Source organism: Aquarana catesbeiana, linkage group LG06 (assembly GCF_042186555.1).
Source record: "Aquarana catesbeiana isolate 2022-GZ linkage group LG06, ASM4218655v1, whole genome shotgun sequence".
Lineage (NCBI taxonomy): Eukaryota > Metazoa > Chordata > Amphibia > Anura > Ranidae > Aquarana > Aquarana catesbeiana.
Window position 1 is genome coordinate 328671248 of NC_133329.1, and position 26653 is coordinate 328697900.

Sequence of the window (26653 nt, forward strand, 5' to 3'; positions counted from 1 at the left end):
GAGAAGGCAAATATAGTCAGGAACAGAGAAAGGGGGAAGCTGGACAGGGATGTGTGAGCTTATAGGCAGAGAGGAGAGATAGTGGCAAGATAAACTAAAGAGATTCATGACCGAAACACACTTTTGATCTGTGGTATCTTCTGAGAAAATGTGCATCACATATATTAATCCACTTTGCATGGATTAGCGCATTAAGGTGCTATTCATTTTAAATAGCACCCCAACGCACTTGGTTATACAGCTCTGATACCCATGCTCTACTGCACACAATGTACAGTAACGCACTACTGTATATGGTGCTTTGCATGGGGAGGACCTCTGCATGTCCAGTTTTGGCCATTCTTGTACTTGGCAGCCCATTACAAATCATCAAATTCCTCTGTTCCTCATTGCCCCTCTTTTGTCTTCTCTTTTGTTCTAATCTAATTTATAGACCTCTGAAAAAAAATTACTATTTAAAGTGATTCTAAAGAAAATAATAATAAAAAAAAAAATCACAAACATGTTATACCTACTTGTTCTGTGCAATGGTTTTGTACAGAGCAGCCTTGTCCTATTCTTTTTGGTCCCCCACCAGCGGTCCTGGCTCCTTCCCCCCGCCAAGTTCCCCCAATAGCAAGCCTCTTGCTATGGGGGCACTCAAGCGAGTTTGCTCCCGAGCTGCGCTCTGTGTGTCCATTCACATATGGAGCACGGCTCAGCCCCACCCCCACTTTCTCCTCATTGGCTTACTAGCTGTGATTTACAGCAGCAGAAGCCAATGGCTCTTGCTGTTGTGTGAACCAGTGAAAGGATAGAGACCTGGGAGAGCCGCTGGTCTCATGTACTTTACTCGATCAAGATGGGGCTCAAGTGAGTATAAGGTGGGGCTGGGGGGGAGCTGCACCCAGAAGGTTTTTTTTTTACCTTAATACATAAAATTCATTAAGGTAAAAAACCTTGAGCCTTCAGAACCACTTTAACTTCCCAAAGTGTTATGCCGCGTACACACGAAATTCTGCCAGAAAAATTCAGATGAGAGCTTTTTGTCGGAAAATGCACTGTGTGTATGCTCCATCAGTCTTTTGCTGGCAGAATTCCAGCCAGCAAAAGATTGAGAGCATGTTCTCTATTTTTCGGTCGGGCTCCGATCTGAAATTCTGATTGTTTGTACCAATTCCGACGCGCAAAATTCCTACGCATGCTCGGAAACAATTTGATGCATACTCCGACGCATTGAACTTCATTTTCTCGGCTCGTCGTAGTGTTGTACGTCACCGCGTTCTTGACGGTCGAAAGTTCAGAGAACTTTTGTGTGACTGTGTGTATGCAAGGCAAGCTTAAGCGGAATTCCGTCGGAAAAACCATCCAAATTTTTTCCGGCAGAAAATCTGCTCGTGTGTACGGAGCATAAGGCTCTATGCACACAGGACGTTCAAAAAAGTATTTCTGGACATCGGATTGCTGGCAGGAAAACGCTGCTTTAAAAAGGCGCTTTTAACAGTGTTTTTTAATCGTGTTTATGCATGTTTTTTCGCAATTTTCAGCGTTTTTGTAAATTTTGGGCGTTTTTGTAAACTTGCACCAAGAACACGCCCAAACTCCCACAATTCATGTAAAATAGTAAATTATTAACCCTAGGAGTCATTTTGGGAGAGCAGAGAGAGCACTGTCTTTAGCGGGGAGCTGTCTGCTGTTGCTAGCTGTATTTGCTATGGATCCAGCCCTGAAGACGATTCAGAAAGTACTCCTCCTAATTCTGTTGCGTAGAATCAGAAGAAGGAGAGAGACCAGAGTTCGTCAGTACTGGACCCATCCCTTAATGGACCAATGCATATGTTCCGCATATTACGTCAGCCTATATGTTCAGCTGCGTAACTATCCAGAAAAGTTTTTAAACTTTACAAGGATGTCTGTTCGCACATTACTATACACTAAATCTTTCATCCAACCTCTATATTATGGCATTTATGATTTTGAAAACCGTATATAAAGGAAAATTAGTGGTGGAAAAAAGTACTTGTAGATTTAACCAATAATTGTTTGTGTATTAACTCCTAATAGTTTGGGTTACTAGAGGAATGGCAGGCTGTATCCTTAACTACAGACTTTTATAATAAAAAGTGTCCTTTCTCAACTTGCAAAGTTGGGGAGATTAATTCTCTCTATTTATCCTAGTGAAAATTATCCCCAAGGCTCAAAATGATGGGAAATTCTAACATTTTAAATTGTCACCAGAAAAGGAATAGAGGCGAGAATTTCCAATGGCGACAATTTGTCTGGTCACCAATGTCTAAGGAAGGATCTTCCTTCTATTAATTCTGCATAATGGGAAGCAAAGGAAAATTCCCCAAGTGGGTTACATATGTAGGAAAAAAAAAGCTGACTTGGGATTTAACCACTCCTTTTTTCTATCCAAAATAACAAAACGATTTCTGGTTATAAGTTAGTGACTAAAAATATTGAACCAAGAGGGTCACCATGATAGTCAGACAACTAGCAATTTTAGGAGAGCTCAGCAATGGTAGACTACAAAGACGAAGGTTTCCCCTTTGAAAGTCTTAGAAATCCATCCACTTTGGAGTAAACATTTCTCAGACAATTTTAGGTGAACCTGAAGCGTGATGATTTTGCCACGGGTGTCATCTTCCTGCCGCCTTGCCATCGTACAGCTGCCCGGCTGATCAAATATCAGGATTGTGCAGCTTTGCAGGAAACACTCCAGGGAGGCTCAGTCTATTCATTTCCTAGCGTAACCTCTTACACTCATTTCTAGGGAATGAAAACCCATCTTGTCACCATAGGCTGAGATCCAGAAGTGAAATCGCAAGGCCCATAAATCTTTTGTGACAGTCCAATCCTATTCTCCACCCCCTCACAACAATTCTCCATTTCATAATTACATTCCTCCGTTTCTTCCCTGCCATTTTCTAACCACTCGAACACTGGAGCCAGGCTCGCTCCTAACCTCTGCAGTGCTGTAGAGCCCCGCTCTCAGAATGCCAGCACTGCACAGCCACACACCAGCTGAATTAGATGCAGAGTGGAACAGAACATGATAAATGGGTTTTCCTGCCATTGTGCACTTCTGCAGAACACTTTTACCAATCCCAGCACAATTAACCTTTTTAGCAGCTAGCATTGTGTATAGAGGGGCAATTTCAAACATTATTACATGGTGGAGGCAGTCAATACAAGCTAGTATTTCATGTCTAGGCATTCAGGCTTAGGGAAGAACTCTGGTCTAATAGTAAAACAGAATATTGTTCTTAAGAGAAACTATCATTTTTTTAATAATTATTGATGATTCTTACATTTTAGTTTGACTTTTGCAGTCAAATGTGAGAAATCCCCACTGTATTTATTATGTGTTCACATGTTCAATTCACATAGCATACCTAAAAATAATTTATTTTCCTTGTAGTTGTTTCTTTCAAGCAGGTTTATATATATAACTCTCTAGGCAGCTTGTATAGTTCAAAATAGCTTGGAATGTACAATTAGGGGACAGGTGTAAGTACAGTTTTTTTTTTAAGTACATTAACACACAATGTACCACCCAAACCTTGAGATATTTAACCCTTTGTTAGGGCAGTGTGCACATCTAGTTTACAACTGATAATGAGATGTGCCAGCACAGTCCAGACAGGGTTAATAATGGAAAACATAGCTCCACAGCCCATTCCTTAATATTACGTAGAAGGGGAAAGCAAAGTAGGATTTTGAGACAAATAAAAAGGTAAGCAACAATTTCAAATTGTATTTTTCAAGCTATGCTATGTGAATGGGGATGTATAGCAAATATAAAGTAAGTGTTATCCCAATTTGACTGCATAAGGTGGAATACACTTTAAAGCTATTTTGGCCCTACTTCTTCTTTGGATCACAGGAGTGTGGTTAGTTCTGCACTCCTGTGACCAGTTTTCAGCCAACAGCGGGCTAAACTCCATTGAATGCCTGACGTCACCCAGCCGGTCCAGGTGCTGGATTGATCCTGACCTCACAGATGGGATCCACCCAGATACCCCCCCCCCCCCCACACACACACACACACACACACACACACAGCCCAGCATTCCAGTGAACGCTGGAGGGCAGAGCTGAGAGCCAGTGACTGACAGTCTGCTCAGAGCAGAGGGGAGAACAGAGCGATCAGTGGTGTTTGATCGCTCAGTTCTCAATGCAGAGCTGGCAGGGGACAGATACAGCATCTGATTGATGCTGTATTCACCTAGGAGAGTATAATTTTTTCCCCCAACCCCATATTTCTCTTTTAATTAATTTTACATTATTTCTGTTCCATAATTAGATTATTTTATTTCATATGCAGATTTTAAAATGTTTTCTTTCATGGTTGTTATATACATGGTTGCCTATATACTGGGAAATGTGTTATGCACATGTCATCTTTTTGTTGACTTTACATCCCTAAACTGCAGACAGCCATGCACTGTAAGCATCTACAGGAGGCTGTATGCATATGTATCTGGAAAGATGTAATACGCAACTAGCAAATTCAGTTTCCAAAGTTGTGCTGTGCCCTTTCCTCCTTCTTCCAGTGGCTTACTATGGCGTAAGAGTGAGTAAGAGCCAGTTCACACTGGAATTTCACAGGAATGCGTGCCCCGTTCCTGTGTGGCGCAGTTTTGCAGCCTATTCATTTGAATGGGCTGCCAATCGCACCGGATCGCAGAAAAAGCAGTGCATGAACAATTTATAAAAGTATGCTGCACCAAACCGCATGGTACTGCAGTGCCATGCAGTTTGGTGCCCACAAACCTAGTGCGTTTGTGATCTGCATTTGGGATACTGTTAACATTACATTGGCACCTGCTTGCAGATCACAAGGGCAGTGCATTTGAATGTGGTGCAGGAAATGTGCCTGAAATGTGCCTCTTCCGCACTGCGTTTTGGTGTGAACCAGCCCTTAAAATGAACACTGGCTCACTGTAAAAGCGGGCACCTGTCTGCTGTGCAGTCCAGGATATCCTGAATACAGCTGCACATACTCCCTGGCACTTCCATGGCATAATGGAGCCAAATTATAGAAAACCAACAGAGTATACTGGGACTCTTTATGCTTGCTCCACACTGTAACATTAGTCAGTAAAGGTTTTCATAATGTAAGCTGAATGTTCAACTGAAAGTGGAATTTGAGTTGAGTGGGGGGGGGACTTGGTTGGAAGTGGCTGGGCACAGCATGTCATTGGTCAGCTTGAGCAGCCACAAAAGGCTATGCCATTTGACCATTGAATGACTGGGGGTTGGGGGCTAATTATTGACTTGGCTAGAATTCGAAGACCTGTGCAGAACCTTGGCCTGGCATGCAGAGGTTCTACAGGGACAAAAAAATGAATTTTAGTAGTGAAACATCCATGAACTGCAAGGTGTCTATTAGCGTGTGCATGTTTTAGTCCCCTTCTTTGAATAAACATTTTTTTCTCTTAATATTCAGTAACAGCCAGAATAAAATTGGGTTTAAATGCCAAGAGTATGTTTGACTCTGCTAGGGCACTGAGCACTGTGTCAGTGTTCCAGTAATACTGCTCATCAATGTTTATGAACACAGCAGGGTAAGGACATATTAAATGTTACATTGACAGGTCCCATCATACTGACATGTTGTCCTTCTCTTCTCTTCTCTGTCCAGGAGCGGCTCAGCTTTGTCTCAGCTCTATGGAACATCTGCCACTTTGGAGCATCATCATTTTAACCACGCTGTCATGATTCTTCAGAGCGAGGTACACAGATAATTGGGAGGCTGAGAGAAGTTTTATAGTATGTTCAAATTGTCTCAGATCCAAGCCTTACAAACAATAACTTGGGGACCTGGGGTGACATCCTCATATTACCAGTAATGGTATAAACCTATGGGCTTCTGCAGTAGGACTAAGAACTTTATCTCAGTATTTTTAGGCTGGGAGAGACTGGGCCACTGGCAGAAACCTGTAGGATCTAATCAGAATAGTTCTTCTGCAACTGCAGAAATATTTTTTTGGGTATTTTACATGGTTTTATTAAAGAAAATCAACACTATATGCAAGGAGTCAATTAATGTGAGGATAGTTTAGGAAATGCCAAGTATGTCAACTTTGAGCTAGTGCTTTCCAATTTTTAATTGAATCTTGGACAATGTTCTAAAACAGTAAACAGAATTCAGCACATGAAATAAGATCTTTCAAAATCTCATTGCTATTTATTGATATTAAAATGGAACTAAGCCCATCAAATCAGTTTAAAAAAACAGTTATGCCGGGAATGGTAACTGTCACATATGCAGCACTATGACAGTTGCAGATCAAACAAAGGTTAAGATGGCAGCTTCCTTGGCTGAAAAGGATATAAGGGTTTAGTTCTGGCTTTAATGCTTCCTGGGTTTCATGAGTGACTTTATCTACACCGTTCTCTGGTGATTTTTTTGAAAGTTCTCAGTGTTCATCCCATCATCTGTAGTTAGCATTTACTATGAGAATGTATTTATGATCTCATGCGATGAAAACAGCAGGGATGGGGGGCGGCCTTGAGACAGACAAGAGGTCAGAAATGTGTATGGCTCATATCAAAAGTGTGACTCTTTAAATACCGTAAGTATTTATTTCACAGCATTTTGCCCATTTTGTAGTTTATCTACATGTATTTAAAAATAAAATTTTTATGCCTCAGATCTATACAAAGTAGCATATAATATCGAAAATTGACATTTTACAAATGAAAAGCTGAAAAATCTTGATTGCATGAGCTATTATCCTTATAAATAAATAGGCTACAAAAAGGATCTGGTGCAACCGATTGCTATCAGATATCTTATATTTAGCTAAATTGAGTCCATCTGTATTCCAATTAATATTCATATTATCTCATAAAATAGACACACCTGTTTTTGGACATTTATTAGAAAACATATCTTAACAAACAGCATCACAAAGGCTAGGATGCTACATTATGGAGAAGCAATAACCTGTGTTGGGTTAAAAAATAATCCTAAACGGGGTCAAAATTAGGAGCATTGAATGTTTATATTGACCTGCCTATGGCATACAATGGGGATAATATTTAAATTAGGGGTTGAATATCGCTATATTGTGCAAGGAAGATTGCAGGTACATTTCTTAGATTCATCCACCAGATGGCACTGAGGTACCTTATCTTCCACTTTCTAAAAATATTCAGCGTGGACTGTGTACTTCTGCTGTTCTTGTTTGAATAACTCCAAAAAGAATTACAAGGGACTTTTAAATGCTGTTTGCAAACAGAACTATAGTGTGATTTTCAGGGCTATGGGAGACAATGTATTCTTAACATGCCCTTCAAAAATAGGATTTTGCTTTTCGTTATCTATAAGTTATCAAATGAACTTTCTTCAGTATGGAGGTTAATGATGGCTTAAGGTGATTATTAATAATTTAGTCTCTGTAGACTATGAGCAGCTAGAAACTTTTGCTATACATCTCAGAAATGGGTCACACCATGGAGTCACCATGACCCTGTATAGTAGGTTGGCAGTAGTGCTGATGGGCATAATGCTATTAGGAAAACAGTTATTCTGTGCTGTATTTCCCACTGACACAAGAATGAAGGTTCTATACACTAGTCACCTTGTTCTTATTTCATATTCTATGGGTAGCATGGTGCTCTGGATCTCCCCACCATCCAAACACATAGTCATAAGATAACGAAGTTCTATGTCCATTGACTCTTATGTATGAGTGTGACTGCACCATTGTGCTAGGAACATAACACGTAAAGGTAAAGGGTATGATACAAACAGCTCTTTATGTTGTAGTATGTAAGGCACAGCAGAATCTGCTTGCTCTATATTATGAATTCAATAAAAGTATTTGGTAAAACCTACAAATCTGTAAGTCTTAGCACTTTCAATCTATAACTATCCACTGGGTCTAATGTGTTAGCACAGATAGTTGATAGTCTTCCATGGTCCATCAGATCAAGCTATTCTGGAATTGGGATGTTGGCACTGCATGCTATTGGTGCAGAATCGGGTAAATACAGTATGCAACATTATTGGGATCAGTGTTAAGGATTAGTGTAGGAGTTAGTTTAGGTGTTCACTTCAAGGACAGCACTCAATTTTCTCTGTCTCTTACTTTTAAGTAAACAAACCAAAAAAAAAAAAGAGGGGAGGTGGATTTCTCTTGTTGCGGAGAGGGGAGAGAGTTTATCAAAGTTATCGTTCATTATAAGGCCCCATTCACAGCCCATTTAATTGTGCCTGCTCAACCTGAGCATAGAAATGCTTGAAGCTCGTAGTTCAAAAATGTCCACAAGCTACTTTTGACCTACAAACTTCAACCATCTTTGAAACCAGTAGACTGCGGAGCTCTTGAAACACATGAAAAAACACACACACACATTTTTTCCCTAGTAACAACCTTTCCATTGGCTAACAACATAAAAAAAAAATAAAAAAGCTCAAGCCTCAGAAACCCACAAAAAATGCACAAAAATGCCTGTACAAATGCTAAAAAAAGCCTGTAAAATGACCAAAGATGCTCGATCAAGTGTGAATGTGTGCTTAAGATTTGCTTTAAAGTGGAATTCCAGCATAAAGTGGAACCACACTACATCTATGCACCACAAAGTAAAAACCCTATTTAATTAATTTTTACTATTCAGAGCAATCTCACCCATCCATTCATGTATCCATGCTTTATTTTGCTGAGAAATCACCTTGAAAAATACCCCCCCCTGCATTTCTGGCTGTGACCATTCTGACTAAGGGCAGATAATTCATGTAGCATTGACTTAATAGGATCCATCTGCCCTTGGATCAGGCATGAAGGCAGGAGGGTGTGCTTAGCTGAGATAACGCCTCCTTCCCTGTTGACGACTTCTGGGATGTATGACATCATTTGCCTAGGTCTGGAAACCAAGAAGTAAATGAAGAAATTGTCAGAAACCATGAATCAGACTGAGATAAAAGTACAATTAAATCACACTTGTTTAATAACAATAATAATAATAATTATAAAAAGTTAAACCAAGTAAACATAGTCAACACATAGCCTGAGTTCAGGAACCGGAACGGATAGTCAGACAAGCCGAAACGCCAGGGAGCCAGAGATGAACGTAGTAGAACAGCAAGCAGGATCTGGAACCAGAAGGAATGTCAGCCAAGCAAGTCTTTAACAGGAACACAGGAGAGCGTCTCTAGAGATATGACCAAGGCGAAGGCAGAGATCATCTGGGCTGGGCGGCTTAAGTAGGCAGGACCAACGAGCAGGATATTATCAACAGGTGAGTCACTGTGGAGAGAAAGAAGCTGGCAATTAGCTGACAGCTAAGTGGCCAGCTTTGAGAAGGAAGGGCTGAGCCCAGCCCTGACAGATTGTAAAAAAAATCTAAAACAAGTAAATATGATATTCTTTCCTATCTATTTACTAAGCCCCCCAACCCCCACCATGTCAGCCAGAACACTGATGTCACTGCTCCAGGCTTTACTAGCCATTGTCGGAGTGCTCTCTCATCTCCCCTGCAGCCACCGCTGGCTGGCACAGGGGAGATTACCTGACCGGACTAGAGCAAGCTGAAAATAAGTATGTATATACATCTTTCTCAAACAGATACCCCATGCCCAAAAGTTATTCACACTTCAAGTCTCCTGATAAAAATTAAAAACGTCTCTCTCATGGCGCCAAGAAAAATGATATTGTGTTTCCCATAGCAGGGAGAGCCCATATTTTCATAAAAGTTCCATTTCTCATCTTCCCTCAAAGCACAACCAGCAAGTATTGAAAGGTATACGCAGAAACATACAAAAGCAAGCATATGTTTAATGTCAGTTTGTTTTTCTTTACATTAAAAACTAAAGGCTCATTAAACCCCAAGCCCATCCCTGATTTTCTAGTAGAAACGTCAACCTTAAACCAGATTCCAGATTGCATTTCCCCAGGTTAGGCTATGAAAATTAAAGGTGAACTCCAGGAAACTCTTTTTAATCCTATATGTGTTTAGCCAGTCTTGTGATCCAGGCACCCCTGCCAGGAAGTACAAGCAGGCTGTTGACCTCTCTGCAGTGCAGGTATAAAGTACAGCTTGGTCCAGAATCCACCTCAACAGTTGGTTGGACAATAAGGAAGCAGAAAAACACTAATGAAATCATCCCTCTGCTATACCCTATATGCATCACAGTGATTCACATGTTTTTACCTAATATGATTCAGGTACCTATCGTATTCTAGTTGTATGTAAGATACATTTAGCGCCCATAGATCTATGCGTTTGTATTCCTTTGTAGTATTAGGTAGGTGAGTTGTAAGAGAGAAGAGGCTGCGGTGACCAGTCTTGCAGCGCAGAGCAGCCTGCGGGAGCAGGGGATCAGATGAATAAATCTGATTTTCCTGGTCCCCTAGATGTAAATGATAATTTAACCCTTGCAGTGTGGGGACGGCCCCACTGCAAGAGAAGATATAAACTTTCCCCGGAATTCATCCTAAAATCTCATCTTAATCTATTATAATATATACAACTGCCACTGAATTTAGTTAAGCAGGCCAAGAAAAAGTTCAGCTACTGCAGCTAAAGGATAGATCAGTTGGATTTCTAACTAATGAAAAAGATACATTGCATAGATATTTAGTTTAAATAGAACATTACTCACATCTGAATCGGTTCCTGTGCACAATTATTCTGCTTTTGTCATTTTGTGAACTTGTAGTTCAAGCTTTGAACACTAGGTGACACTGTTGATTGCAACAAAGGCTGGATAAACGCTGGACTTGTAACACATCCCTGGATTAACCAGTGCGCTGCACCATGATGGATGGTTCGCTCTTCATAAAATATACTTATGAATAAACCTATGTAATATATTTACTCTGTAGCCTATTTAACCGTGAAATAAGGTCATAGTTTCATTGCATTAAACTGCAAATTGTAATAGATAAGTATATATTTAATATATCATTGTCATTCTGTAAACAGGGAAACAAAATGGCTACAGAGTATATATGGGGCGGTTTAAGAGGACTTTTAATGCCAAAATTGCAGTATTAATCTACATGTAAATGTATGTAAATACAACGTCAGGTCTGTAGTCATCGATAACTTATTACTTAAAGAACTTTGATAGAAAGGTATAATTTGCCATTTAACAGAAAAACTGCACTGTTGCTATGAATCCTATATTCACCCTTGTCCCTTCAACCTCTGGAAAAACCCAGTAGGAGTGTTACCTTTATAGCTGGTATAGCGAGCTGGCAATGGCCTGTTCATCCTCATCAGCTGATGGACAAGCTGCTTCTTTCCGCTAGAAGGCGCTCCTTTCATAGTGTAAGAAAGTGTCAGAGGCACCCGAATCAACAGTAACAAACAATCCAAGGTAGATATCAACTTCCCAAAAAGGTTTTATTTATTGAACACCAAATAACACATTGCGTCAATATTTTTCATTTTTTCGTAAATGTGATGTAACACAAACTTGCCACAACTTCACACCTCCAAAACCCATTAGTTCTTTAATATAATAGATCATTATTAGCATGATATAAGGGGAGATTCACTAAAACTGAAGCGTCCAAAATCTGGTGCACCTCTGTATAGTAACCAATCAGCTTCCAGGTTTTATTGTCAAAGCTTAATTTAACAAGCTGAAGTTAGAACATGATTGGCTACTATGCACAGCTGCACCAGATTCTGTGTGCTCCAGTTTTAGTAAATCAACCCCATAGGATTTTAAAGAGGGCCGCCCACTTTGACTTTTTCAAGAAAAGTTTTTTGCATACTGCATCTATATCTGTTTTAGAGTGTGTTTTTTACTGAAGATGACTTCTTCTTGCGTATTTTCCCAATGATCTTCTCAGTTTGAATTGGTCTAGCCTAGGGGGGTTATTTACTAAAGGCAAATCCACTTTGCACTCCAAGTGCACTGCAAGTGCACTTGGAAGTGCAGTCACTGTAAATCCAAGGGGTAGATCTGAAATGAAAATAAAAAACAACATTTTAGCTTGCACATGATTGGATGATAAAATCAGCAGAGCTTCCCCTCATTTCAGATCTACCCCTCAGATTTACAGCGACTGCACTTCCAAGTGCACTTGCAGTGCACTTGGAGTGCAAAGTGGATTTGCCTTTCGTAAATAACCCCCTAGGTCTTTAATTCAGCGGTTACAGTAACAACTGAGACCCAGCGGTACATCTCTATAGCAGCCCCAGGCACATCATGTTGACAGACAACCAGCTTTTAGGCCCAATAATATGAAGGCAGATGTTTTTGTGGCTGTGTATTTTTTGTCTTACTGAGTTTGCCCATGCATTTCCATTAGGCCCCTAATGCGAGTCCATGTGCCAAAAAATATACCTGCCTCTTTTATCCTCCAGATTGTGGAGATAGGTGAGGAGCGTAGTGTGTGAATACGAAGTCTTGGAACCTCCAGTGGGTTGGATATCAATAATCACTTGTTGTGTACGACATAAACCATAGGGGTTTGAGCCCCACCATTGGTGGTGTTAGTTCTGTTGGTTGTGGGCACTGCAGTCTGTGTTCTAATAGGATAACAGTGCTCCGGATTGCCTGTTGCCCCAGCTAAACCAATTTTTCCAACACACTGCAAAGAAGTGCATGTGCTCTTTACTGATAAACTGGGAGAGACACCTCTCAAGGTAGCCACAATATGATCCACATGCAATGTCTACTGCAAAGGTGCTCGCCTCCAGGAACAGTGGAAAGTGAATTGGATGGCCACACACTCCACTGGAACATAGTAACTTTCACTATTAGTTAAATTAGTAACTATTGATCCATATCACAAATATGCATAAAAGCACACAGCACATAGAGCAGGAATACAGATAGGAGGAATGTTAACGCATTTCATGCCCAATGGTGCTTATTCATAACATAAAATCAACACGACTATCTGCCTCCTATATAGTCCTAAATGACCATAGGTGTAGGAACCACTAATCACCTGTTAACTCCTTGTGAGAAAAACACAATGATAAAAGCAGAGCCTGCAACCAGTGTCACAATCCACCATAGAATACTTGATACAAAATGATGCTGACACAAAAATGCATACTAAACCAGAGTAAGAAAGAAATGGAACAAAAAAATGAAACAATGAATAGAACAAAAAAGTATCAAATAGATATATAGAAATAGAGGAGTTGGGAACCTAGTCCCCAACCAGGTCTCCCCAAAAAGAGAGGTCAAATGGACTATCTTGGTACAATACAGTAAAGGTAAGTTCATATGTATGAGAAGATGTGTAAAATAATACATACATTTATTAATACATAACACATGACAATACACACATACACATGGATTGTGTACACACATACACAATCCATGTGTATCACCACGATAATACTCCCCAAGCGGGGAAGATCACAGTGGCATAGTTGATCACAGATAACATCTCAACTAGTTTTGCGGACTAAAACTGCTTCATCAGGAGGTTATCTGTAATTTGATTAACAAATAATCAATGACAATATACTTAGTCACAGACATAAAGGTAACAGTATTTAAAGCAATATGTCGGTCAAACAATATGCTTATGTTAAACATGGGCAGGAGCGAGACTGCTTTTCTCTATAGATACAGTATATATAAATATATCTATAAATATCTATACATAGATATAGATATATATCCAAAAAAGAGGAAAAAGTAAAACAAGGGGGAAAAAATGAATACAGATGATAACAGGATAAATAATAAAACGTATATTCAAAGAAAAATTTAAACAAATAAGCAAAAAATTATTTTCGTTACAATCAAATAACGTTTTTTGAAACCAAACATTGTGAACATTGCAAACATTGGTTTAAAAAAACGTATGTGTTAACATTTCTCCTATCTATATTCCTGCTCTATGTGCTGTGTGCTTTTATGATATGGATATGATGTTTGTGATATGGATTTAAAAATTACTACATTCCAGCAGAGTGTGCGGCCATCCATTTCTCTTTCACGTGTTCTTTATTACATTGTGCTAAGGGACAGGTGTGCTAATTTGGTTTGTGCATGCGCATTGAGCTGCCATTGAAAATTGATAGAAATGCAGCAAAGCACGTATACACCATGGGGTTGATTTACTAAAGGCAAATAGACTATGCAGTTTGGAAAGTGCAGCTGCACACTGCAAGATCAGTTGCTCCAGAGCTTAGTAAACAAGCAAAAGCTCTGCTGACTTCCATCATCCAATCATGTGCAAGCAAAAATGCAGTTTTTTTTCTTTTCCTTGCATGTGGATATTCTTTGCAAAGTGAAGCATTACCTCATTTACTAAGCTCTGGAGCAACTACAGTTGCAAAGTGTGACAGCACTTTGCAAAGTGCACAGTCTTTTTGCCTTTAGTAAATCAACCCCCATGCGTTGTTGTACCACACATAATGCTCACACAAAAGTTTGAATGCGGCCTAAAAGAACACAAATGGGTGAGCTGATACTGCGTTGTGGGAACACTTTTTTTTTCTTTTTTTTGTTACTAGTTCACATTGTTTCGGACTTGGCATTATTAGGAGAAGGTCATTTGGATTTTTAACATGTAGCCAATTTGTTCAAAACTTAAACTTTTTTATTTATGTATTTTTATTAATAATTGCTCAATGGTTAAAAAAATATATAAAAATGGCATTTGCCACATCCCTATAAACTAAACTACTACCATTAGTGGGGTGCTCCCTTAAAAATGTATCCAAAAAAAAAAAATAAAGGGGGAAGAAAAAAGAGGGAATATAATCACACTCAAAATATCCAATATTTTATTAATATTATTATTAAGCAGCTATATTCCCTTTTTTCTTTCCTTTTCAGATTTTCTTGATATGTTTCTTAATGGTAGTTGTCACAAATGGCACTAGGATTATGTTATATGCCCGATATAGATGCCAATAATGCTTTGCTGAGTATTTTTTAAATGACTCCTCTTAGAAGAATAGACATCATACATACGTTTGTATACCATTAATACATGTCCATGATTTATGGTTGATCATACTTCGCCTCATAATGGTTTTCTATTACCGTACAGAGACAAAATTATTATATTTCATATAAAACAATAATTAGGATTAGATAATTGATGTTTAAATCACTGAGCCTTTGCCAAATTACAGAAAGTTGGCCGTTTTCTCCAGAAGGGGGCAGCAGCCTCAATAAATTGAGCCTCAATTTGTATCACAATTCTCGAGCAACGTCGTACATTCATCCATGGAAGGTTTATGTTTGTTTCAGCCTATTCGTACGCTTATTATTTCATCTTAAACCTTCTACTGCTCGGTATACATATCACACACGGTTTAATCACAGCAGAGATCTTTTGTTTCCATTCTCAGCATTAAACTCGTAAACATTGCGTTTATGCAAAACTGCTCCGGGGAATCAAATGGCTGAGAGTTATTTAGTGCAAATGTTCCAATTGATTTAAAACAGCGGCACTGCCACCACGGGCTGATAAAAGTAGGAATTTACATAGATAGCAGTGGGAGCAATGCATCACACAAATAAGAAGCTAATAGGACAATACATTAGTCTGTTGGGATGCGGTGTTAAAGCGGCACTTAAAGAAATGATGTGTTTTACAGCTGATCGGCTCTGTATTCCCAGTATGAAGAGCTGCACTCCTAATGAAGTGTCAGTGCTGGACTTGTGTCAGCATCTGGGCTCAAGCCAAAGGCCTAGGCAGCAGCCGGGGACCTACAAGCTGGATGTGAAACCACATGCTGTAAAGCAGCAATCCCTGTGGGACTGATTGGTCTAGGTGACGGCAAGGCAATTATCAGAGCTTGCTGGGAAAGGCTGCTGTCATTTTCCCATCATATAAAAGAAATTACTGCATAATATGCATATACTATATATAGCTACTGTTTATTCTGTGATATAGAGGCTTATCCAATGATGCAATCAAATAGGTGAATCCATACAGACAAACTGTATTTCGATATCTTAATCATACAGTACAGTACACAGGCTGAATATTCATAGACTCTGGGTTATAGGCTCATACCTTTAGGTGATTGGACATTGGCAAATCTTTTGAAGACACACCCCCTGGGAGCTTCCCCTACAGTGTGGGAAAAAAGTATTTGATTCTCTGCTGATTTTGTACGTTTGCCCACTGACAAAGAAATGATCTATAATTTTAATGGTAGGTTTATTTTAACAGTGAGAGACAGAATAACAACAAAAATATCCAGAAAAAATGCATTTCAAAAAAGTTATACATTGATTTGGATTTTAATGAGTGAAATACGTATTTGACTTTTTCGCAAATCATGATTTAGTACTTGGTGGCAATACCCTCACAGAGGTAAGACGTAGTTGGCCACCAGGTTTGCATACATCTCATTTTGTCCCACTCCTCTTTGCAGATCCTCTCCAAGTCATTAAGGTTTCGAGGCTGACGTTTGGTAACTCAAAACTTCAGCTCCTTTCACATATTTTCTATGGGATTATCGTCTGGAGACTGGCTAGGCCACTCCAGGATCTTAATTTGTTTCTTCTTGAGCAACTCCTTTGTTGCCTTGGCCATGTGTTTTGGTACATTGTCATGCTGGAATACCCATCCACGACCCATTTTCAATGCCCTGGCTGAGGAAAGGAGGTTGTCACCCAAGATTCAATGGTACATGACTCCGTCCATCTTCCCTTTGATCCGGTGAAGTTGTCCTGTCCCCTTAGCAGAAAAACACCCCCAAAGCATAATGTTTCCACCTCCATGTTTGACGGTGGGGATGGTGTTCTGGGGTCATAGGCAGCATTCTTCCTCCTCCAAACACGGTGAGCTGAGTTGATGCCATAGAGCTTGATTTTGGTCTCACCTGACCACAACACTTTCACCCAGTTCTCCTCTGAATCATTCAGATGTTCATTAGCAAACTTCAGACAGGCTTGTACATGTGCTTTCTTGAGCAGGGGGACCTTGCGGGCACTGCAGGATTTCAGACCTTCACGGCATAGTGTGTTACCAATTGTCTTCGTGGTGACTATGGTCGTGTCATGGTTCCCAGAATTCCCAATGCTCCATAAAACAGGGGATCTGTAGCTGCCCAGAATCATGTGAACAGACCAGACTGGACTTGACTGAAAAAGGGAAGTATACAGATCTTTTTCACACCGGGTTGGCAGGATAGGTGGGGGGGGGGCATTTTTATGAACAGTTAGTGTTAGACTTTAATTCCACTTTAGCTAGTGTATTATTTCACTTTAGATTTTTTTCATCAGCTCTTCACTGTTTTCTTGCACAGCAATAGAAGCAATACATTCGTATTGGTGCTACCTCGGTAAAACCTTGCAAACCAGACCCCACGCTAGTTAGGCATTGGCAGGTGAATTCAGATTCAGGGCTAAGCACTCTTGAGAGGAGTACGGAGGCAGGGTGCTGGTCAGGACCAGAGAAGGCAAAACTTTGGCAGAATAAACTTTAGCTATAAGATTATCAAATGACTGTTTATTGGACTTTCCTTATACCTGGCTTCATCTTTAGCACCATATCTGTCCATATCCTCATATCCTATTTAAATTGAAATGCTGCATTCCAACTCCTTCAGAATTTCTTTAAAAGGACATCATAACACGTGTCTTTTTTTCAACTTGACTATATAACAATGTAAACAGTGTATAAGTATGATGGGGAGAAGACTGAATATGTGATTCTCTGTGAAGCAGTGCAGAAACAATTGTCAGTGCTATTAACATGAAATTCTAGTGATCTGACTGTTATGTGGAGCTTTTTGTCAGTATTTCACCCTATGCATGCTTATTACAGGTTGGGCCTAATGTACACTGGGAATTCAGCCCTGATGCATGAGATATCGGAATTTAGGTGCAGGCAGAAGGCATTGGTGCAACATCCGGCCTCCCTGTCGACAGCCCAAGTACAAATATCCAGAAAGCACGCTGCTTGCATTTTGGCCATTTGTCCCTGAGTGCATACTGCCCTAAACATTAGTACCACTTGGTGCACCCTCCAGCCCAGTCCAGCCACAGAAGCTTTCAGCCTTCCCATATAATGAAAAATGGGTGTGTCAGGGGCTACTCCAAAAATTGCCCCACGAGAACAAAGATTGTTGTGGACTATCTTGGTACCCAGGGATTTAGACAGAGTAAATATAAAATTATTAATTTATTGAAAAAGGACAAACATGAAGAACATTGGATACAGCAATATATAAAATAGTTATTGCATACTGTTACAAGTGATACAAACAAGGAGCAGATAAACCGGGGTCGCTTCTTCAGGAGGACTTGACCATAAACATCTATAGAGAACTACAATCTTATAGTTATATAATCACAAGTAGTGGAAAAACAAAAAATACAATTTACATAAATACAGGTAGTCAGATAATTTTAGAGTGTTGTAGTCAGGCATGGCTTACCAGTGGGAACCCAAAAGAGGGTACCAGACGGCACAGTTTGAGGCACCCTGAACGGGTAATCCCCCCGCGGCGAACACGGGAAGCACTAAAAAGTGCAATAACTGAAATAAAAAAAATAAATATATGTAAATATATATATATATGAAAAATATGCACGTGTGGGTCTATACAGTCTGTAAATGGAGCGAACAGGGAAGGAAGGAAAGGAGGAGAGGAGGAGGGGAGGAGGGGAGGGGGGGGGGAGGAAACATTGATCCAATTAAAGAGCTAACCCACCCAATAGATGGCATGTAGATAGTAAAAAGTAAAACACCCGGGGATTAGGAGAGGCTCAGAACACAACCATATATTAAGGAAGGACAGGTGGGCTGTTGATACAGAATGGTATCCAGTGGTCAGACGAGGCAAGTAAATAGGTCCCCTGCAGCCGTTGGACTGAAAAAAGAAAGGCAATAAATATGTGCAGAGAAGAGGACCGCCAGTCCACACCAGCAGCAGCGGCCACATAACATAGCCGTAGTCAAACAAGTCAATCCTACCTTTAAATGTCTTTATTGGAGCGCACGCACGCATGTGACACTCACGAAGAGTTTGGCCACTGCGCGTGTGCACAATGCGCATGCTCATGACTCTCACAGAGGACGGCGCAAGGCTATTGCACCTTTTAGTGCTTCCCGTGTTCACCGCGGAGGGATTACCTTTTCAGGGTGCCTCAAACTGTGCCGTCTGGTACCCTCGTTTGGGTTCCCACTGGTAAGCCATGCCTGACTACAACACTCCAAAATTATCTGACTACCTTTATTTATGTAAATTGTATTTTTTGTTTTTCCACTACGTGCGATTATATAACTATAAGATTGTATTTCTCTATAGATATTTATGGTCAACTCCTCCTGAAGAAGTGACCCTTTCGCGAAACAAGTAGAGGATCACGTTTGGACCTACATCTTTTCTCCCCGTATACTTGTGGGGTTTATCTGCTCCTTGTTTGTATTATTGCTATTATATATTGCTGTATCCAATGTCCTTCATGTTTGTCCTTTTTCAATAAATTAATACTTTTATATTTACTCTAAATCCCTGGGTATCGAGATATCGAGGTATCAATCTTTGTTGTCGTAGCGCAATTTTTGGCGTAGCCCCTGACACACCCATTTTTCATTATTCCAAGTCCAAGGATGATGGTACCTGCCCCTATCTCTGTTTACCTTTTGGATTGAGGCACTACCTTATAGCCTTTCCATATAGTTTAACAGACTGCAAACATCGGAGCTACACGGTGCACCTGTGCCTTCTGCCTGCCCCTAAATGCTGGAATCTCATGCATCAGGGCTGAGTCACGCACAGTTGTCTTGCTGTAAGTTTACTAATATAATTACAATCCCCTCAAGTATCTATAATTTATATCCATCAACTGCCTTATAGTACTGTATTGTGTCCTTTTTCCTGTACATACCTTCGTCCATTCTCTGGACTTTTTATTGCATAGGAAGCAATCTGAAGGCAGGTCCATTGTCCATCATTGAAGGCTACCAGGGTGCAGGCAGTTAATATCATGGAGGAACAAACCAGCAACCTGCTCTTACTACAACAGATTTTTTGTATACTGTTTTATTGCTTTAGGTTCTAGAGTATTACCCTTGCCTCTAATTCAGGAAAAATTGATAAATAATGGAACAATTACTCATCTGCCAAGGTTTTCCTGGACACTGGGCATTTATTTCTGCTTTTGTTCCCACAGGTTTACTCCTTCCATGCTCATTAAATATATTGCTTGTTATACTCAACACTCCCTGCTATCACTAATGGTCTAATCAATTTCACCCATGGTATGGCTGCCATTACCCTTACAAGAGCATGGGGACCCACAGCAAAATTTTGATGGGTCCCCCTGGCAACCTCACAATTGTCATTGATCTTAATATAAAGTATGTCTTCGTGTGGTGTAACGAAATATTATACACTCCGCTTGGGTGCTTTTGTCATATACCGCTTCCTCCAGTCTGAATATAGATATTAGGTATTAGCCGCATATTACAACCAGGATCAAGGAAGGACTCGTTTGGTTGCAAGCTGGATCATGAACTGTTTTATTTGAGATCTCACACAAATGTATACACAAGAATGACAATACAAACTGTAACCAGAAACCTAATTAACATGAGCTAATTAACTAATCGTTTAGACAGCCTAGGTGACTCAGAGGCATGAGCTTTCAGGATAGACTTGACGTCTTTTATCCCAGAAGACACAACACACATTATCATAAGTATAAACACAGCACACCTTTATACAATAGCAGAAGCTAATTACAATTAACAATACAAACAGTGATCTCCCCCCTCCTCAGCCTAGTAGGCATCAAACCGGCTCCTACACAGTTCTAGAGTCCTGTGATCGGCTCTTTTAATTTTTTTTTTAAATCAGAAAAAAAAGTTTTATTTTGACTTTCACAGTACATGGTATATGACATTCAGTGTTCTGTAATAAAACAGCAATATAAAACGTACGACTTTTAGTAATACATTGTCAATTTGTACAGTGTATACAGAACTTTATATGTGCGTTCTATTAGCACTGTGTCATATAATGAAGCTTTATAAGAGAGACAGAAACAAAAGAAAAAACAGTTACTTAAACGCCCTCAGAACCTTGAGGGTGTGATATATCTGAATGTAAGAGTTACCTCGACCCACCAGAGTTTTCTGTATCCCCTGGGATTGTGCGTGTTGTCAAGCATTGATAGACATTAACTTGGGTTGAACTAGCCCTCTACATTTGTAGGAGACTGCCCTTAATCAGCTGATGTGGTGCCAATCCTGGGACGTCCAACCAAGCCTGCCATAATGAATAGAATTTACGTGGGACATTTCTGTGTTGGTATGTTAGTTTCTCTCTTATTAGAGCTCTTTTAATTATTATGTTCAGAATCAAAGAAGCCAGGAATAGTCTTTATATATATCCTGGGAGATATTGTGGATAAATATTACTGTTACCTTTAAATAACCACCTTCTCATTGTCCATTAAACAGCTGTCCATCATTTTTCTCAGTCACCCTGTGCCCCTAATGGATACAGGATGACTTAGACATAGGAGGTACATGGGGAACTGAAACAAGGGTTTCCCAACCTCTCCAAGGTATTCTGGGTTCTATGGGGTTCTATGCCATCATTTCTGTGTGCACTTTAAAGGATAATTAAACCCAAGAGCAAAACACAATATATTGCAACTTATGCCGCATACACATGCTCGGACATTCCGACAACAAAATCCTGGATTTTTTTCCAACGGATGTTGGTTCAAACTTGTCTTGCATACACACGGTCGCACAAATGTTGACGGAAATTCTGAACGTCAAGAACGCGGTGATGTACAACACGTACGATGAGCCGATAAAAATGAAGTTCAATAGCCAGTGCAGCTCTTCTGCTTGATTCTGAGCATGCGTGGAATTTTGTGCGTTGGAATTGTCTACACACGCTCTGAATTTCCGACAACAGATTTTGTTGTCGGAAAATTTGAGATCCAGCTCTCAAATTTTTGTTGTCGGAAATTCCGACAAAAAATATCTGATGTAGTCTACACGCGGTCGGAATTTCCGACAACAAGCTCCCATCGAACATTTGTTGTCGGAAATTATGAGCGTGCGTGTGTACGCGGCATTACAGTATATACAGGGCCTTGAAAAAGTATTCATACCCCTTGAAATTTTCCACATTTTGTCATGTTACAATCAAAAACGTAAAAGTATTTTATTGGGATTTTATGTGATAGACCAACACAAAGTGGCACATAATTGTGAAGTGGAAGGAAAATGATAAATAGTTTTTACATTTTTTTTACAAATAAGTGAAAAGTGTGGTGTGCATTTGTATTCAGCCCCCTTTACTCTGATACTACTATCTAAAATCTAGCGGAATCAATTGCCTTCAGAAGTCACCTAATTAGTAAATAGAGTCCAGTTGTGTGTAACTTATCTCAGTATAAATACAGCTGTTCTGTGAAGCCCTCTGAGGTTTGTTAGAGAACTTTAGAGAACAAACAGCATTATGAAGGCCAAGGAACACACCAGACAGGTCAGGGATAAAGTTGTGGAGAATTTTAAAGCAGGGTTATGTTATAAAAAAATATTCTAAGCTTTGAACATCTTAAGGGGCACTGTTCAATCCATCATCCGAAAATGGAAACAGTACTGCACAACTGCAAACCTACCAAGACATGGCCGTCCAACTAAACTGACAGGCCAGGCAAGGAGAGCATTAATCAGAGAAGCAGCTATGAGGCCCATGGTAACTCTGGAGAAGCTGCAGAGATCCACAGCTCAGGTGGGGAATCTGTCCACAGGACAACTATTAGTCGCGCATCTCCACAAATCTGGCTTTTATGGAAGAGTGGCAAGAAGAAAGCCATTGTTGAATGAAAGCCATTAGATGTCCTGTTTGCAGTTTGCAAGAAGCCATGTGAGGGACACAGAAAACATGTGGAAGAAGGTGCTCCAGTCAGATGAGACTAAAATGGAACTTTTTGGCCTAAAAGCAAAACGCTACGTGTGGCGGAAAACTAACACTGCACATAACCTGAACACTCCATCCCCACCGTGAAACATGGTGGTGGCAGCATCATGTTGTGGGGATACTTTTCTTCAGGGACAGGGAAGCTGGCCAGAGTTGATGGGAAGATGGATGGAGCCAAATACAGGGCAATCTTAGAGGAAAACCTGTTAGAGTCTGCAAAAGTCTTGAGACTGGGGCGGAGGTTCACCTTCCAGCAGGACAATGACCCTAAACATACAGCCAGAGATACAATGGAATGGTTTAGATTAAAGAATATTCATATGTTAGAATGGCCCAGTCAAAGTCCAGACCTAAATCCAATTGAGAATCTGTGGCAAGACTTGAAAATTGCTGTTCACAGACGTTTTCCATCCAATCTGACAGAACTTGAGCTATTTTGCAAAGAAGAATGGGCAAACATTTCACTCTCCTAGATGTGCAAAGCTAGTAGAGACATCCCCAAAAAGACTTGCAGCTGTAATTGTAGTGAAAGATGGTTCTACAAAGTATTGACGCACGCACACTTTTCACATATTTATTTATAAAAAAAAATTGAAAACCATTTATCATTTTCCTTCCACTTCACAATTATGTGCCACTTTGTGTTGGTCTATTACATAAAATCCCAATAAAATACATTTAAGCTTTTGGTTGTAACATGAGAAAATGTGGAAAATTTCAAAGGGTATTAATACTTTTTCAAGGCACTGTATCTTACATGTGTTGGCTGCCTTAGTTTTCTTTTCTTTTTAAGCTAGGAACATTTTCAACAAATAGAAAAAATACCTGTCAATCTCACTAGAAATGTAGTGTTCTTGTCACTTTTTATGAACTGCACAGAAGAATATCTTCCTTCCTAGGAATCTCCTGTAATGTACCTGTGCCCCCCCCCCCCCCCCCATGTAGTTGAGATGAAGAGGTATAGACATGTTTGTAGTCCTTTTTGTAGTATGTTGTAGTTATGTTTGTAGTAGCCTAGGGTGACAACCATGGTTCCCAGCATAAATACAGCGGAGGAATGACATAGCCACCTCGGGACAGTAAGTGTGTTACAGGTACTCCTCACTTAATGACCAGGTTCCGTTCCAACGACCAGGTCGTTAAAACAAATTGGTTGTTAAACGAGAAATCAATGTTTTAAGCATTCTTAACTACTGTACTGTACTGTATTGTTAAAAAAAAGGTCTAAACACAAAACTCCAGCTCAATAACATTGTTTTCATTTGCATAAGTACAGAACACAAATGAAAATTCTGTACTGTACTGTACAATACAATGATGTATAGAGCGTCGTTTGGGTGGGGAGAGCTGGTGGTAAGTCCGAGTGGTTGTTAAACAGGTAATTTGTTAAAGTGATTGTAAGGGTTCATTTTTTTTTAATTTAAAATAACAAAATATCATACTTACCTCCACTGTGCAGCTCATTTTGCACAGAGTGGCCCCGAACCTGCTCTTCTGGGGTCCCCCGGTGGCTCTCGCGGCTCCTCCCTGCATCAGATAGCCCCTAGGGGAAGCGCTTCCCCGAGGGGGTTACCTTGCGGGCACGCTCCTGAGTCCAGCATTCGGCGTCCATAGCCGCCGAATGTATGACTCGGCCCCGCCCCCCCGGCGCCCGTATCATTGGATTTGATTGACAGCAGTGGGAGCCAATGGCTGCACTGCTATCAATCTAGCCAATCAGGACACAAGACACTGGCTAGAGCTGGTGTGCTCGTCCCCGGCGTGAGAAAAAGAGGGTTCGGGTAAGTAAAACGGGGGCACTGGGGGGCTGCTGCACTGCAAGAGGTTTTTCCACGAAGGTTTACAACCCCTTTAAATGAGGAGTATCTGTATTTGCAGGATCACCAGGTGAAAATAAAGCAAAAAAAAATGCAGCCACCACACTAAGGACTAGTAAGCTACAATATATAACAGAGGGATGTGAGAGGTTCAGAGGGGGACCAAATCAATTTTTTTTTTTTTTTATACACTTTTAGTACCTAAACACTGGCTGCAAAAATGATTCTGAATAAATCAGATACTGGCTATTTCCTTATTTTAATTCTTCCAGCTAGTGTCAATGCAAGCGAGAAGTTTGAGCAGCTCAGTAAGACCATCGATCTGTGTGCGGACTCCACATTGTGGCGACTGCGCTTCATTGGCTCTCAGCTGGCTGCAGACTGGACCCCGGCACTCATTACCATTAATAAAAATTAATGAGGTTGCTAGACCATTTCGTAAGAGCTGAACACTTAATGTTATCTGAGGATTAAAAATGGTAAACAGAAAAGGGACCAGGAGCTCACATCGAACGTGGTGTCATTGGAACTTGGCACTTTGGCCGAGCGGTTTGCAGGTTTTAGAATGGAGAATCCAATTGTTTTCTGGAGCTTCTTCCAGCCACATGGGGCAAATCCATCAGTAGTTCTAAGCCAGAATGTATTTAAATTTATCAACAGCCTCTATTTGGCCATTTGAGACCCTGGCTGCCAAAGTTTTAGTCACAGAATTGAAATTTAATGTAACACCTGTGAGGTAGAGCAAAATATCATTGTTTGTCACTTCTGTCCACAATTCCATATTACAGAGTGACAAAACACCTTCTGTTGTTTAATTAAAAAAAAAAAAGTTAACGGATTAACAGTAAAAGACAACTTAAAAATTCAAATAGCTACTGAATGAATGAGACTGTTTGGCCCTGCTGCAAAATCCTTATATCTTGTATCATTGATAAAAAATTTGGACAAAGGATAACCAGGTCCATTTTTAATTTATAAAGTACAAGATGTAAACTCCAAACTATTTTTTTTATGATAGAACGCAGAAAGGGTTAGAACCCCTGTAAGGTTTTATTGCGAACAGTGTCCCAGTTGAAATGATTTTCCCTCATTTCCTTGCGTCAGTGGCCACAGGAAAATGAAAAGAATGCTCCCTAATGGGGCCACATACGTTAAAGTGGTTGTAAAGGCTCAAGGTTTTTTATCTTTATCCATTCTGTGGATTGAAGGTAAAAAACCTTTTTGTGTGCAGCTCCCCCCCCCCCCCCAATACTTACCTGAGCCCCATCTCAATCCAGCGATGTGCACAAGAGCAGCAGCTGTCCTGGGTGGTTAAGACAGCAGTGGGAGCCATTAGCTCCCACTACTGTCAATCACAGCCAGTGAGCCAATGAGGAGAGAGCAGGGACAGGGCCTGAGCCATGCGCCATATGTAAATGTATGACACACAGAGCAGCGGCTCGGGAGCAAGTCTACTTGGCAGGAAGGAGGGGTCAGGAGTGCCGGTAGGGGATCCAAAAAGAGGAGGATTGGGGACTGCTCTGTTGAAGATCACTGCACATAGCGGGTAAGTATATAAGTATAACATGTTATTTTTTTAATCTGCCTTTAATATCACTTTAACGTGTATTTCCACTTTTTCAGGCAGCTCAGTATAACACTTTGTCTACAGTATATTTGTTACATGTCCCCATTCACATTGAATAATGTAAAATTATTTAAAAATTGCAGCTTACCTTTTGTAGATGCTCCATTCTGTACTCTTTAGCAAAGTAAAATGCTCTTTGTTTATGAGGGGGCTGGTCAGCTGTGTTTGCTATAATTAACCTTTCCTGTATTGCGCAGGCAGATCTTCATTATCAGTTGTAACTAGATTTGAAAACTGTCTGTCCTATCAAAGGGTTAAAGATGTAGAGGTGGGGCTTCTTGCATTGTATATTTATGAGGGCAGACTTGGGACTGGCTCATTCTAACATTGTTCAAAAAACTTTGCAGTTAGCCATGACACCTCCTTC

The 26653-nt window shown here is 40.3% G+C and overlaps 1 protein-coding gene across 2 annotated transcripts in view; it reads left to right on the plus strand.

The window, feature by feature from the left end:
- The window catches only part of PDE11A (phosphodiesterase 11A), a 988141-nt gene that overhangs the window by 825138 nt on the left and 136350 nt on the right, over positions 1-26653 (plus strand). For both annotated transcript variants that reach the window (XM_073633831.1, XM_073633832.1), the window contains one exon: positions 5630-5720. In XM_073633831.1, coding sequence (XP_073489932.1) covers positions 5630-5720 — 91 coding nt within the window. The remainder of the gene's footprint in view (positions 1-5629; positions 5721-26653) is intronic.